This window comes from Condylura cristata, unplaced genomic scaffold (assembly GCF_000260355.1).
Source record: "Condylura cristata isolate star-nosed mole 26May11 unplaced genomic scaffold, ConCri1.0 scaffold00013, whole genome shotgun sequence".
Taxonomy (NCBI): Eukaryota; Metazoa; Chordata; class Mammalia; order Eulipotyphla; family Talpidae; genus Condylura; species Condylura cristata.
This window is the reverse complement of record NW_004567114.1, coordinates 8,835,156-8,850,305: the sequence shown is the minus strand read 5'-3', so window position 1 is coordinate 8,850,305 and position 15,150 is coordinate 8,835,156. Positions and strand designations below refer to the sequence as shown.

At 45.9% G+C, this 15,150-nt stretch overlaps 1 protein-coding gene across 2 annotated transcripts in view; it reads right to left on the bottom strand.

Annotated features, from left to right (window-relative positions):
• The window catches only part of RPS6KA5 (ribosomal protein S6 kinase, 90kDa, polypeptide 5), a 92,319-nt gene that overhangs the window by 13,818 nt on the left and 63,351 nt on the right, over window positions 1-15,150 (bottom strand). For both annotated transcript variants that reach the window (XM_004681626.2, XM_012724645.1), the window contains 6 exons: window positions 10,888-11,038; window positions 8,063-8,224; window positions 6,602-6,727; window positions 5,937-6,070; window positions 5,192-5,285; window positions 707-877 (listed from right to left, as the gene is read on the bottom strand). In XM_004681626.2, coding sequence (XP_004681683.1) covers window positions 707-877; window positions 5,192-5,285; window positions 5,937-6,070; window positions 6,602-6,727; window positions 8,063-8,224; window positions 10,888-11,038 — 838 coding nt within the window. The remainder of the gene's footprint in view (window positions 1-706; window positions 878-5,191; window positions 5,286-5,936; window positions 6,071-6,601; window positions 6,728-8,062; window positions 8,225-10,887; window positions 11,039-15,150) is intronic.

The window sequence follows — 15,150 nt, the reverse complement described above, 5'->3', positions numbered from 1 at the left end:
TTATCCTTTTATAAATTATCAGGGTTTGTGCTTTAATTTTCATTATTATTTGGATGATTTCGTAAAACAGGAATTTGGAGTTTGGATGCTAAACAGGGATCCTTCTAGAGTTATAACCTCCTTTATTAACCTTTGAAACAACATATAAAAAGCTGCCACTTCTGTGTAACTATACAGTTCTACAAATACCAGAGTACACAGGCAAAGAAAAGCACATGTACGTACGTCTGGAATACCTAGTTGAGCCACCACCATTCTTTCTGCTGAAATTTTTGGAATAGAATTACATACATTCCTATTCATGAGCTAATCAGTTTGATTATAAATGTGAAAAGTAAGCTTTCAAAAGACATCACTTGAAAAATGCTTCCGCTATGGTATACCTACACATGCTGTTGCTTTCTGCCACAGAAATTTCCACCTCTATTTTTAGTCTACAACTGTTTCACAAAGTATTTCTTCCATAAAAGGCTCTCACACTTACAAATAAAAACTTGAGATGATCAGCTGGCAAAACAACAAACACACAGAAAAACACCCAAAACCAAAAATCCAGGCGGAAAGAGAGGAGAAAAGTGCAAGAAACATAACATATGCAAGTCTCTCTTAGCAGAAAGCTCTGAAAAGTCAGAAAACGAAAGGCGAGCCACACAGTTCGGGGGCGGTAAGGCGACGCGGGCTGCTTCCCCGCGGGCGTCCACGCTACCTCGGGCTTCAGGTCCCGGTGCACCACGCCCACGTCGTGCATGTGGCTCACGGCCGACACGAGCCTGCGCATGATGTGGCTGGCCTCCGTCTCGCTGAAGTGCTGCTTCTTCTTAATGCGCTCGAACAGCTCTCCCCCCTTGAGGAGTTCCATCACCAGGAACGTGTGAAGCTAGGACACAGGATGTCGCAAAGGCCGGCATGAGTAGGAGCACAAGCTCATTCGAGTCTAAAGCACTGGCTATTAAGCCTCACCAACAAATTTAATCTCCCGCTAAAATGATCCACAGCCATCTTTGTCTTTGAGAGAGTGGAAGGATGGCGGCTGTTTCAGAATTCTATTTCGGTCATGGAAAATTTCAAGTACTGCAGCAAAATCTTTATATATCTTTTCCTTGACTAATTCTTTCATGTGAATTCTTTTCCAACTCTATTAAGTTTACATAGCTTCCCTTTTAAAGTGGACCTAGGGCTGATAACAACATGAAATCCTCTGTTTTAAGTGGATTCTGGGGGACAGGGGCCTGACACACCACACAAAGGAATTTACCTTCTGGAAAAAGTACTGTTCGATTACGTCACTTTGAGCCTCCTGTTGGGGCCCATCAGACGGGCTTTAGAGTCTGCTCCACCCCCAGAAAACACCCAGAACTCACTGTGTGTATTTTCAAACAACTGCTTTTGATACCAATGGCATTATCTTGAAGAGTTACACAAGTTGTGTATCTACTATGCTTTGTGTACATTTCCATAAAGAAGCTAATGAAAAAGCTATTGAAAAGCAAACGAATTATAACAGTTCTCAAATCAACACAAATGGGTTAAAAAAGATATCAAGGGCCCTCCCTGGTGGCGCAGCAGGTTAAAGCACAGCACTGAGAATCTAAAGACACTTCCGCATGAGTTCGATCCCCGCCTGCCCCGGAGGTGACCATATGGTGCGGCAGACCTCTCCTGACCCGCCCGCTGCTCCCCTCAGCAGTGTACTTCATTGATCTGCCTGTTTTGCTCCCCACTCTGTCTCTGGTGAAGCCTCTCGCCACCCCTGAGCCTCTGGCCTGTACCCCAGTTCTGTATGCACAAATAAATAAATCCTTAAAAAAGATATATCAAAAAGTTACCAAATAGATATTCAAGTCAACAGACACCAAATCAGATCCGGGGGCTACACATTACAGCACCAGCACACACTCAATAAACTAAATAAAATGCTTCCTTAAAAATGAGTAAAATACAGAGAAAAATGTTTATATATAGGGACCTGCTCTAATGAGCAAATTGAAAGGGAGAAACTTAAAAAAAAAATTATCTATGCATACAGAACTGGGGTACAGGCCAGAGGTGCAGGGATGGTGAGAGGATTCACCAGAGTCAGAGCAGGGAGCAGAACAGACAGATCGACAAAGTACACTGCTGAGGGGAGCAGCGGGCGGGTCAGGAGTGGTCTGCCACGCCACGTGGGTCACCTCCTGGGCTGGGGCTAGAACTCACACTGAAGCCGTTGCAGCCAGCTTGCAGTGCTGCGTCCTAACCGGCTGCGCCACCACGGAGGGCCCGAAAGGGAGAAACTTTTAATAGGACAATTGGTTCCAGGTTACAGGAGATGAAGCTATTTTGAATTTCTACACCAGACAAATAAGCTCAAGGTTGAGGCTCAGCCACAAGTTTATACAGCAACCTTTAATATAAGATCAAATACAAAAATAAAAGGGGCTTTTGGTCAAAATGGACCTGAATGCCAATTCTGCTACTTATGATCTTGAGATGTTCCTTTACTGCCATGAACTTTAGGGCCCTTAGCAGTGACATGAAGAAAACAACAGGAAACATTACATGGCAGCTCAGAGAAGGGGCCTCCAAAGAGGTCTGTGCCCTAATCCCCAGAAGCTGCGACTGGTACCGTATAAAGTAAAGGGCCTTGCAGATGTGATTAAGGAGCCGGAGGTAGAAAGAGCATCTGATTATCCATCTATGGGTCTACAGAAGTAAGAGATGGAGCAATGGTGGAAGCATCACAGGCCAGGAAAGGCGACTGTCTCCCTTAGAGCCTGCCCTGCAGACACCTTGACTTCTCCAGTGGCACTGATAATGGCTTCTGTCTCCAGACTGTAAAACAGTCCATCTGTGTTGCTTGAGTCTGTGGTAGTTTGTTACAGCATTATTCCTCCTCTTAGTATTGTACTTCTACTCCTATTCAGGAGTAAAGGAAACTCTTGTGTCACAGGCTAAAGACTCACCCTCACTCAACTTCCCCCATCAGTTGGAAAGAAGACTGGACTGGAGAATGGTCTAGGCAACTGAGCCACCACTACAGAAAACCACCCAAAGTATCAACACTTGCACACTAAAATAACAGTATCTTCCTGTTCCCTATGCTTATTGCAGCAATATTTTTAATGGGTAAGATATGGAAACAACCCAGATGCTGAAAATAGATGGTTGGATCAAGAAGATGTGGTGTATATGTATATGTATATGTATATACACACAATGCACACACACACACACACACACACACACACACACAGGAATATTACTCAGCAATGAAAAAGGTTAAAGTCATGCCATTCACAACAACATGGATGGAGCTGGAAGGGATTATGCTCAGTGAAATAAGCCAAAAGGAAAAAAGAAAAACAGATAGTTTCACTTATTAGAGAAATACAGGGGAACCAAGGAAGGAATCAGGAAAAAAAAGTAACAACAATAAATAAAAAAAAACAGGCAACCATAAATCAGAGACATACTTTGGGCTGGAGGGATAAAAATGGGGAGGGAAGAGCACAGGGGACTATGGTGATGGTGCACTGGTGAGCTGGTGGGAATTTCACAGGAGTACACCTGAGAGGAGAAAACAATCACTGTACAAAAATGAGCAGTGATGTAAAAAATATATATAAATTAATAAATTATAAAAAGAACTTCTATCGGGCCTATCTTCTGTAATTAAAACCACCTCATTTTCAAAAACATAACATAAAACAACCATATCTTTAGGCTAGTACATATGGGATTACATCACAGACAATATATACTGTGGTAACTCTTAAATATAAAACTAGCAAATAATAAATTTAACTTGAGGCAAGTAAAAAATTAAGGATGCAGTTCCAGAGATCTGGTATCAGCCTAAAGGTCAGAGTCTGAATGTCTTTGTCTGAATCCAGGTTGTGGCACAGCTGCAAACAGAGGAGTGTTGGAAGTTCCTGTGGCAATTCCTTGACAGATAGGTGTCACCGACCAAGGAGACCGGCCAGGAACCTCAAGCTCCTGCAGTGCACAGGGGACTCCTTCCCCCACTGAGGCAGTGAGGAGCAGGGAGCACTGCTCTCCCTCAGTCCCGACTTCAAGATGTTCCTTCTGGATGAGGAGGGCTGAAGGGCAAGGGGACGGTGAGGTGGATTTGGCTGCTCACTCAACTAATGTGACAACCTGGCTGTGTTTCCACCTCCCCGAGGGCACTAGAGCAGGGTAATTAAAAGCTTGTCCTGAAGTTGGATGCTTCTAGGGCTCAGACCCCAGCATTACCACTGACAAGCCAGAAGACCTTGGGACTTCTAGGACGTTCGCCTCATAGTTACTAGAAGGACTGACTAAGATCGACAGGCTGCAGCATCTGGTCCACATGGGTACATGGTGATAAATGACAGCAGGGAGAGTGACCTTTCTTGACCACAGCACTCTGGGAAATGTCCATGTGGTAGCGAAACAGGTCACAGTTAGCTGGGACCCGGATGCCACAGCAGCACAGTTCCAAGAGCCCAGAACTGGAGACCAGGTCCTGCCTACTAGATTTTCACTGTCTTGATGTGTGAAGTCTGATGACACTTCTGGATCTCAGTGTCGTCTTTGGTGAAGTCAGGACTGGGGTCAGCTCTTGCGCCTTGCATACCGTCTCCAGAACGACTGTGCCACCCCTCTCCCCGCCTCCCCCCCAGTCTTCCAGGGAAGCGAGAACTGTAATGGAGCAATTTGTGCCATGAACATGGCAGTGGAGGGGGTGGAGAGACCCATGAACTTGGCACATGACATTTTTTCCCCCTTCCCCCTTGGGTTTCTTGGGGCCGGCGGGCGGGAGCAGCAGGCGGCTCGGCCTGGAGACGAGCATGAAAGGGAAGCTCTGCCCTTTGCTTCCCGCCTGCTCCTTAGCTTGCACTGAAGACTCCAAACTCTACTCTAGAAAAGAAAGCGGAAGGCTGGAAATCCTGAGTCCTGAGAGGTGGGTGGGATTAGCCACGGGGGGGGGGAGGGCAGCAAACTGGCAGTAAGCGCGATGCAGCTGGCGGCAGTGCCCGGGCCCTGTGAGTCTGTGACTCTGGTGAGGGAGGGAGGGCGGCTGGGAGGATGTACTGATCTGGGGGCTGGGGGGGGGTGTCAGGGGGCTTTCTCGTTCCTCATATCCCTGACTCTGACTCTGCAGTGCCCACAAACTAACGAGTAAAATCTTATGTGTGAATTAATATGCACAGAAAAAAATGTGGAATACCTGATCATGAAAAACTTCATGCAATTTCACGACATTGGGGTGTCCTTCACAGAGCTTCAGAGCTGTTATTTCTTTCTGAGTATTAGCTTCCATCCTGCAAGATGCGGCAGTTAGCATCCTCATACCTCTCACCAAGTTTTTATGTCAATATCGCCCTCGTCCTGATTTTGTTTTTATCTAGAATGTATTCAGAATCTAAGAGGCAAAGCACAGAATCATATTTACAGCTTTGCACAGAGTATGCCAGTCTTGAGTCACCCACCAGAACAAGGGATGCGTTATCCTTGAGAAAATGATTCTTCTGAGTCAGAAAAGAGCTAATCATATGAAGAAATGATGCCCTACTTGCCTGGCAATTTGGTAACAAGAATATATAATCATGGAGGTAATAATCAGTTACTGAAACAACAAGCTGCTCTCCAAGCCACCAGCAGATTGCTGCATCCTTTCAGAAAGAAGCATCTCGACTGTGTAACTAACAGGAATGACAGGTGCAGAATCACTGAGCAAGTCTGAACAAACAGCCTCAAGAAAGTTTCCTCCTAATAAACTCAGACGCATATTGCGTTATGATTTGTGTCAGATGGATTACTTTATCAGAAAATATTTATTAGAGTCAGAAATGTAATGGATTAACTGATGAGCTGACCGGCTATGTTTGTGGCCAAAGAGCCTTATTCACAACTTTCACTTTAAAACGGAAATCTTAACGAATACATCTGGAGACTACCAGAAATGGCCGCACCTCTTGCTGATTATCTTGACTGCAAACTCTTGGTTACTCTTTTTGTGAATACACTTGCGACAAATTGAGAAGCTTCCTTCTCCCAAGGGCTTGTCCTTCAGATCTAGGTCGTAGTGTTGGTAGAATGGAGAGTCCTGATAAGAAGCCAACATCATTTAAGTTAGCTGGAGGGACACGAAGGTCTTGGGGAAGACCGCAGGTGCCTACATGGAGCTTGTAAGGTGCCGGAGGGTGTGGTCTAGGCCTCTAAATCACGCCCAGTGCCGCAATACAAAAATATTAGAAAAAAATAAAATGTTGAGTATAAAAGGGAAGTATTAGTAACACACAGGGGTAATAAAACACAGATGGACAGAACATTAGTGGTAATAAATCTGAGTGGAATTTCAAGTATAATCTTCTAAAATTCATCTTACTTTATAGTTCAAATCTATTTCCATTTCTATCATTACCTAAGATAAACAAGTTTCTCTTACTGACAAAAGGGCACATTCAAACTGATGCTAATAATTACCTCTGACAAATATTGCTCTTTCCATTTATTCATTTTGGTCAATTTCATCACGGTTGAATGGTAAGCCTATTACATTTACTGAACTTGAAAACATTAATTAGTGCTGGAATTTAAGCCATAAACAGGTGATTTAATTAACCAATGGATGTACCTTCAGCATCGCGCTCCTGGCGACGGTCGTCACTCCGGGACGCTCTGCCCCCACATGGAACTGAAAGGGGTCTGTGACGGCCGCATTGCGTTTGAACAGAATAGACGGAGCGACAAAGGAATAGCCCTAAGAAAGAAAAGGAGCGGTGTAAGGAGCTGTTGTTTTCTAGTGTAGCTCTAATGAGATTGTAACATTTTTTCTTTTAACTGAGAAAAGAATGAAAAACATTTGAATATTTGTTAACATGAATCTCATTTTGTCATCCAAAATGCAGGGTTATCTCAATGCAGTAGAAAGATGCTTTTCAAAGGAGATATTGCCATCTTCTGGTGGAATCAACCCAATTCAGAATTAAAGGCAACAAATACACCCTCCTGGTCCACCCCCAGTATCTGACTCAGAACTATAATGCTTTTGCATTGCTAAAAAAAAAAGTTTGTTTACAGACAACTAACTTCTCAAAAAAGGTAGAGCTAGGTATAAATGATGAGGCAAGTGTTACTGGCTTTCAAACTAGAAAAACAAGTCTTTTTATACTTATCTTCATTTTTATATAAGTTCGTCATACTTATTTTCTAATTTAGCAATTATTTGACATCTATTTAGCCCTTTATAAAAAATAAACTAAAAAATTGATATTTAAAAAGGAATAAAATCCAACGGCGGGATAATATGCTGAACCAAAAGTGGTATAATGACAGGTGACTACTGTGTTCGAACCAGACCACTCCATGGTTCAATGAGTACTTTCCAAACACCTCAGTGCCAGCCACGAGCTGGACATCAGTGGTGTATGAAATGGACACACTAGATAGCAGCTGGATGGCCAGACCGAACCAGATGCGTGGCCAGTTTATGGAGTCAGAGAAGTGAAGCGATAATGTCATTTAATAGAATATTTTATTCTCAGTTTGAGTCTTCCTAGAAACCTTCTCAATCATTTTTCAGATTCCTCATGGAAGAGAAAGAATCTTAGAACACTGCCTACCAACAAAAGAATATTATACATGAATAGAGGCAAAATTTAGTTCTTTAATTTGAAGTCACATTCTATGACATGTTCCAGATGTGCACCCTCCCACGTAAACACATACATGAACCTACACGGTGACATCATCACACTGCATTAAGTTCACCACTGAAGTCCAATTCTATCCTTCACCAGATAGTATTGTATTCCGTATTAAAAAAAAAAAACGCAATAGAAGCCCTCCCTGGTGGCGCAGCGGGTTAAAGCACAGCACTGAGAATCTACAGCCGCTTCCGCATGAGTTCGATTCCCGCCTGCCCCGGAGGAGACCACATGGCGCGGCAGACCTCTCCTGACCTGCCTGCTGCTCCCCTCAGCAGTGTACTTCATGATCTGCCTGTTCTGTTCCCCACTTTGTCTCTGGTGAAGCCTCTCACCGGGAGCCTCTCACCCGGGAGGCCGCCGCGCACGCGCGCACGCACACGCGTTACCTGGAACAGCCGCTCCGAGCTCTGAGGCAGCGCCGCCGGGGAGTAGGTGGGGTCCATCTCCGTGAACTCTTCTGCGAAGTTACTCACGTCTAACTCATCTCGGATGACCGGCTTAAAAGGCGCAGGCACTTTTTTGGCGGCTAAATCATCCCAATGTATGTTCTAAAACAAACAAACAAAAAAATTGGTACAGTACAGAAATCTCGAAGTTGCAGTCTACATTGTAAAAATGAAGCTCTTTCTGGTTTTGCTGATGAAAGGGGACGCACCTCTACCAGACCAATGGTTTACAGAGATACACGTATATGGGCGGCCGTGCACATTTACTGTCCTGCCAACGCCGTGTCTGACAGCCGAGCCTGCTGTCCACCCCACCCCCCTGCCCGGGGAGGCCTGCTGTTCTCGGGGGGCACCAGGGCACCCCAGCTTTCCCACAGGGATAAAAAACGCTTGCCACAAGTCTCCTGAGAGAGGTGCTGAGCCAAAACAAGCCTCATTAGCAACCGTGCGCTTGTTCAAGAGTATCGCAGCGCTGCATCATTCAGCAGGGCCCACGCACTTTACAGGGCCTCTTCTCTCCCTCGTGGGGTCACAGGAGACTCCACACCAGACACGCACAGTCTGAAAAGCTGTTTTAAGTCCTGTCACTTTACCTCTTAGATCCTAACCACGGAACTGAATAGTTATCCATTAATGTAGTTCTCCAAACGTCAGCACCGATAGTAAAATATGCCATCATCTTATGTGCCATGAAAAAACACATTACTTAGTAAAAGAGTTAAGAGGCCATTCCTCCTACGAGCGTAATGATTTCAGAGAGTACAATGCTGAGACTGATACTTCCTTACATTTCAACTAACAAAATGCCTTCATGATGCCCTCTGGTGGAGGATCTTCAAAATTTACTGCTAGAATGGGTTTTAGGGATCCTGTAGTTCATCACATTTATTTGCTCCAAGTGGAATTATAAGTATGAAAGGTGTTAACCTTTTAACACCATCAGTGGAAGGCTCAGGGCTCTAACGTGGACTGTCTAGTGAATGCCCTTTTCACTACGTGGTTGGAATGTTTCCTGTTTCAACCTTGCTTTGTTCTGGCCACTGGACACGCAGTAAGAGAAACCACTGGAGTACAGAGGTAACTTAAGGGTGTTGTTAGGTTTAGTATATGGAAAACTGAATGCTGATGGGATTCTCTGTACCTCCTCTTTTGAGGTCTTTACAAGGAGAGTCTGGCCTTTCCTAAAGCACCCCCATCATTAAAAGTCAAGGCCACTGGTTAGAGTGGCCCAACAGGTTAGAGCACAGCACTGCAAGTTGGCTGTAGCTGCTTCAGTGCGAGATCGATCCCAGGCCCCGGAGGTGACCCACATGGCGTGGCAGACCTCTCCTGTCTCTCCTGCTGCTCCCCTCAGAAGTGTACTTCATCAATCTGCCTGTTCTGTTCCCCACTCTGTTTCAGTGAACCCTCTCACCACCCCTGCACCTCTGGCCTGTACCTCGGTTCTGTATTCATAAATAAATAAATCTTAAAAAAAAAAGTCAAAAGGCAATTAAGTAATCTAAAATTACTATCCCAAGCAAGGAAAAGAAAAATCTCCCCAAATAGGAAAGATACACTGCAGTATCTATAAATACAGAGGTCATGGAGAAGAAGACTCTAGGAAAATATAACTGGGATTTTATTTTGCTCGCATTTTTTTTTTAATTTTACCTTACTCTTAATTTTTATGCCAAATGTTTGAACATGGTATTTGAAATATTTTGTTCAAGTATTAACCTTTCCACAGCATGTCAATCTATGAAATAAGTGCAAACACTGAGAAACTTAATTTATTATAAGTGAAATTTCTTGCCGATTTCACTGAACTTCTGTAAAATGGATAGAATCTTTTAAAAAATGGTTACACCTACCGATTGAAGTAAGAGTGACCTTTTTTTTTTTTAGATGGAGAGAGCACTCATTCTCAATCATCATTTTCTCCATATAATAAACAACATGCAAGTAGCAGGCTTTTTCCATTGTTTCGGCTGTACCATTGTTTGGGTAATCATGTGAACACTCAGTGTGCAGAATAAAAGGAAACGTGGATAATCCCTTTAGAGCATAATATGATTAAGTTACTTAAAAGTCCTAAGTTCAGAGTTTTAGAAATCAAGGTCTAGGCACTGAGGTCTGATTGTTTAGACTGATATAAGTAGTCAATTCAGCTGGTTTTCTCCACTTATTTAGCATTTTGGTAATTTGAGGGTGTTTTTTGGACTAAACCGAACAGATATGGTGGTGCTCTGTACAATGGTTTCATTGTTTTTTCAGAGTAAGAAAAGCATTGCCACAAGTAAAAATTAAGTTAATTCCCTCCATGTGACAGGTATGTACCTGAGAAAACAGTAGATTTGGAATTTTCTGCGATTTCTTCTAGAGAAAGCTGATGAAATAATCACTATCTAAAATGGAGAGACACAGGGGCATATTATAGCTTATGACACTCAAGGGAGGCAACATACTGTCAGTGACAATTGCCTCAGTTCCTAACTGGGTCCTGGGATCGGAAATGGAAACCAGGTGCAGAAACTAGCCAATTAGCAAGGTTGCTGAAGGCTATTATAATCCCCCGCCTACTCCCCAATTCCCTGTAACCCCCCCGCAACCACCACTGCTTTACTTAGGAGAAAAGTCCCCACAGGTCTCTAAGGTTTAAGTCTTAAAAAAAAATTGAATGTATGTGAAAGTAGGGAAAAACCAGCTCAAAGGGACCTTTCCACTTCTGTCCCCAAGAAGGATGATGCAGAGCACAGGAAAACCACCTGGCCAACAGAACTCACCTGAAAAAACAGATGTTCTTTGATTTCATCTGCATCGCGTGGTCCACATCCCAATCTTTCCTTGGGATCTTTCATCAAAAGTCGTTGAATTAAGTCTTTAGCTAAAGCACTCATCTCTTGGGGGTATGGAGGCTCACTTTTTAATATTCTCCTGTAGGCAGATAAAACTTGTTAAAACAACCAGAAGATGAAGTTACAGGTCAGTATTTTTAGCAAGAAAAGAAAAGGACAGCAACACATACTCTGAAATTGAGCTACATGTGAAAATTGGAGCAAAGATACTTAAAATCAGATGCCATGAAATAAAATTTCTGAAAATTAAATAAGTGGAAACAAAACACTGGATCACTTTTTAAGTATAAGGCCATCCTACTGGAAAGCTACCACGCCACGTGTTTACTTGGGGCTATATCAGACTGAACATGAAATACACTGTGTGATTAAAGATCGCGTGATGACAGCGACTCCTGTGAGGAACATGAACTCAGCACTCAAGTTTGAAAGGACAAGAGAGTCCCCACTGCATCTGGCTCACGCCTTTCCCTGTGTGGCAGCGAGCGAGGGGGCCCGTGTGTGTGTGGACGGAGGAAGAGTGAGACAGGGCGACGCAGAACCACTGGCTTAAGGCTCAACTCTTGACACCTGAAAAGGTTCGCTTGGGCTAGGCTTTTCATGGATGAAAGCATTTTACAAATTATTGCTACCATAAAACAGATAGGCCAGGCAAGCCCTATAAGGCCAGTGGCTTTCAAAGATGAGATAAAGTCCACTATTTATTAAGACAAACAACTAATACAATCGGGTTTCTTGAATGAAGTGAATGGATATTTATTCTCAGGTCACAGAAATGATCCAACCCAATGGACCACTTCTCCTGAGAAGCCAGATCAGCAATCTAATGGGCTGAAGAAATAACTGGTCAACAGAAATTAAGAAACACAGCATCAGTGGAGGTAAATGGCTATTGCTTTATTTGGGTTTGCAAAAGCCCTCCTGTTGTGCATTAAAATATTAACTGTGGCCCTCCCTGGTGGCGCAGCGGGTTGGTGCACAGGACAGCAAGTGGGCAGCAGTTGCTTCAGTGTGAGTTCGATTCCCGCCTCAGAGGTGACCCACATGGCATAGCAGACATCTCCTGACCTGCCCGCTGCTCCCCTCAGCAGTGTACTTCGTCAATCTGCCTGTTCTGCTCCCCGCTCTGTCTCTGGTGAATCCTCTCACCGTCCCTGTGTCCCTGGCCTGTACCCCAATTCTGTATGAATAAATAAATAAATCTTAAAAATATATATTAACTGTTACTGAGCAAAAACACACTATAAACTTGAAAGAGAAGTAGCCGGCAGTCAGGACATGGGCTTGGAGTTCAAGTGCAGGCTCTGCGACCCTCTAGCCAGGGGACCCTGCCATGTTCATTAACTTTTGCTGCCGGTTTCTCCTACCGCAACATGGACAGAACAACAGGGCCCACCCAAAAGGCTGGTATGACCCTCTAGTGAGTCCGGAAGTGTCAGGCAGTGCTCAGGATAGGCCCCAGACTACCTGCAGATGCGTGACGAGTAAGAGCCATGGTTATGCCCTGTCATCCTAAGGTGACACAAAGGAAACAGATGTAGCGCCCCAAGCAGCAAACACGACATTAGGGTCATGGAAGTCCCAGCACACAAAGCCTCAGATAATCGGTGAAATGACACTGGAGCTGTAATTTTTTTTTAAAGAATGAGTTATTTATGCATACAAGAATTGGGGTACAGGCCAGAGATGCAGAAGGTGAGAGGATTCACCAGAGACAGAGCGGGGAGCAGAACAGGCAGATCAACGAAGCACACTGCTGAGGGGAGCAGCGGGCAGGTCAGGAGAGGTCTGCCGTACCATGTGGGTCACCTTTGGGGCAGGGACAGATGCTGCAGTGGCTGTGACAGCTTCATAGTGCTGCGCTTTAACCCGCTGCTTGGCCAGGAGGGTCCTGGAACTGTGATATTCTACTAAAAGCTCTGGCAGTCTTAATTCTTCTGGCACTCCATCCCGGGAGACGAAGAACACGCCGTAGAATAAGCAGCACCCTCTCCTTCCCTGTCTGTGTCCTCATAGCACGCTGCTGTCTGGCTCCCCGCACGGGGCGATCCTCCCTGCTGGTTGGGCACAGGCAGCCCGAGAAGCCGGAGTGTCTCCTGGCTCAGCCCAGAACAGCACAGCCTTCCCCAGCCCCAACTTTCAGGCACTTCTTGCAGGCGTGAGTTTTGAGTGAAGACTGACCAGGGTAGAGCTAGATCACCCCCAGTGTTCACTTGTGGGGAGCCAGGGCCTAGAGATCAACAGTTTGACCACTATCATCACAGGGCACTTTTGCTGTCGATTGTTCTGGAAGCTGACGCATGGGATGCTCACTGATGGCTCCTCCTGGCCAGGCCCCAGAAAGAGCAGTCATTACATCGACGTGGTCATCCACATAAGGGCCTCGGGAGAGCCAAGGGCACCCCAAAACAGGGATATCCCCACTGAGATGCCTAACGGGAAGAGGAGCAGGGGACCCTGAGTACAACTCGGGGGCGGGGGTGTTCGAGCATGCACAACACAGCCCCGAGCAGAGTGAGCGAGAAGACAGGTGCCCTGTAAGGAAACTTGAGTTTTACGTTGAGACGAAGTGGGGATCAGGCACGAGGAAACTGAGTAGAAATCGGAAAGGGGCCATGGAAAACCACCCGTGAGAGCCCCCAATCCTTGCTTTTCCAGAGTGAAACCATTATGGTCAGAACAAGGAGAATTTAGTGGGTGGGGTGAGGCCCCAGCCCCCCAGCATGGAGAAGTGAAGCCAGAGGCTCAGGAAAGGCCACTCAGGCCCCCGCTGTGTGGTGAAGGGAGTGGTCAGGGCTCCTTAGCAGGTGCAGGCCTGAAGCTCAGACTCGCTAGAAAACGGGTGCTGCGGAGAAGGGCGTACAGCGTCCTCTCCCCACGGGAAGGCTGATCTCGGGCTTCCCTTCTTGTTCGCTCTCCGTGGAATGTACGGGGATGCGACCAAGGGGAAGCGGCACTTGGCCATGCTACTGTGCCTTCACCCCGACGTGAAGCGCCCTGACCTCAAGCACGTAGGGCCCAAGGGCTCTCCTGCCGGACCAGGACTACTTGAAGCGCTTGGAGAGAACAGGGGTACCTGTGTTTGCTCGCTCGCAGCTGCATGTCCACGAGAATCAGCCCAGGCAGGTCCTGGAGAAGCTTTCCAGGCTGGGGTGTCCGCACCCCCTTCTCGCTCATCACTGCCAGAAGGGCCTGCCCTTCGTGAGCAGCTCACTGAGCTGGCTGGAAGGTGCCTATGAAGCTGTGTCTGATGTGGTCACGCCAACATGCTGTGCTCTTACTGCATCCTTCTAGAAAGCCAAGTGAACCTAATGCCAGATTCCAGCCCATTGTGCCTGGTGACGCAAGCCTGAACCCCAGGGCTCTGGGCTAGGGAGTGGGCACGGCCGCTGGCCACAAACAAAATCACTGGCACAAGGGCCTGCGAGTGACCTTGAGGTAGAGGCCGTAGCCAGGCTGTGCCCAGATTCTGGATCCATAGGCTCTGAGGCAATACATGTGTGCTGTCTCACGCCGCTGAGTTTTGAGGTATTTGGTGCTTAGCACTAGGTGACCACTACAAAGCCACACGGGAGCTATTTAGGCTGAGGAGTGACTGTTTCCCTCGGCTGCTGGGGCAGGTGGGCAGGCAGAGATGACATGCGATTCCTAACACAACGCTGACATGGACACCGAACTGTGAGTTTTGTCATGAAATCTGTTTATCTTTTTTATGTTTTAATGAAGAATGCAAAATCCATGATCTCAGAGGCCACAAAAAGGCAGGCAGCAGAACTGATTTGGCCTACAGCCCCTGGCTTGCCAACCCCTGGCCGAAACAGCACCAGGATCCCTGTTTAGCATTATTTTGGAACACTTAGATCTGAATTTATGTGTGAATAAGATATAGATAAGTATAAAATATAAATAGAGCATCACGCTTATCACAGTCCTGTGAAGCACACTAACAAAACAGATTTTATTATCAGTAATGATCTACCCAGTAACTCTTGGCGAAGCCACATTTCAAAGGCAGAGGAACTGAGACATTGAAACAGTCCTGTCCAGCCGAGGGAGGAGCCGCAAACAGCGGGGCCTGGGCCTGGGTGTGGGTATGTTCAGTTGCCACCGCTTCCCCAGCCCCTGCGAGCCGATGGCTCCTTCTTAGAGGGCAGGCACGGTGGTGGGGACACCTTCTCGGGCAGCAGCATC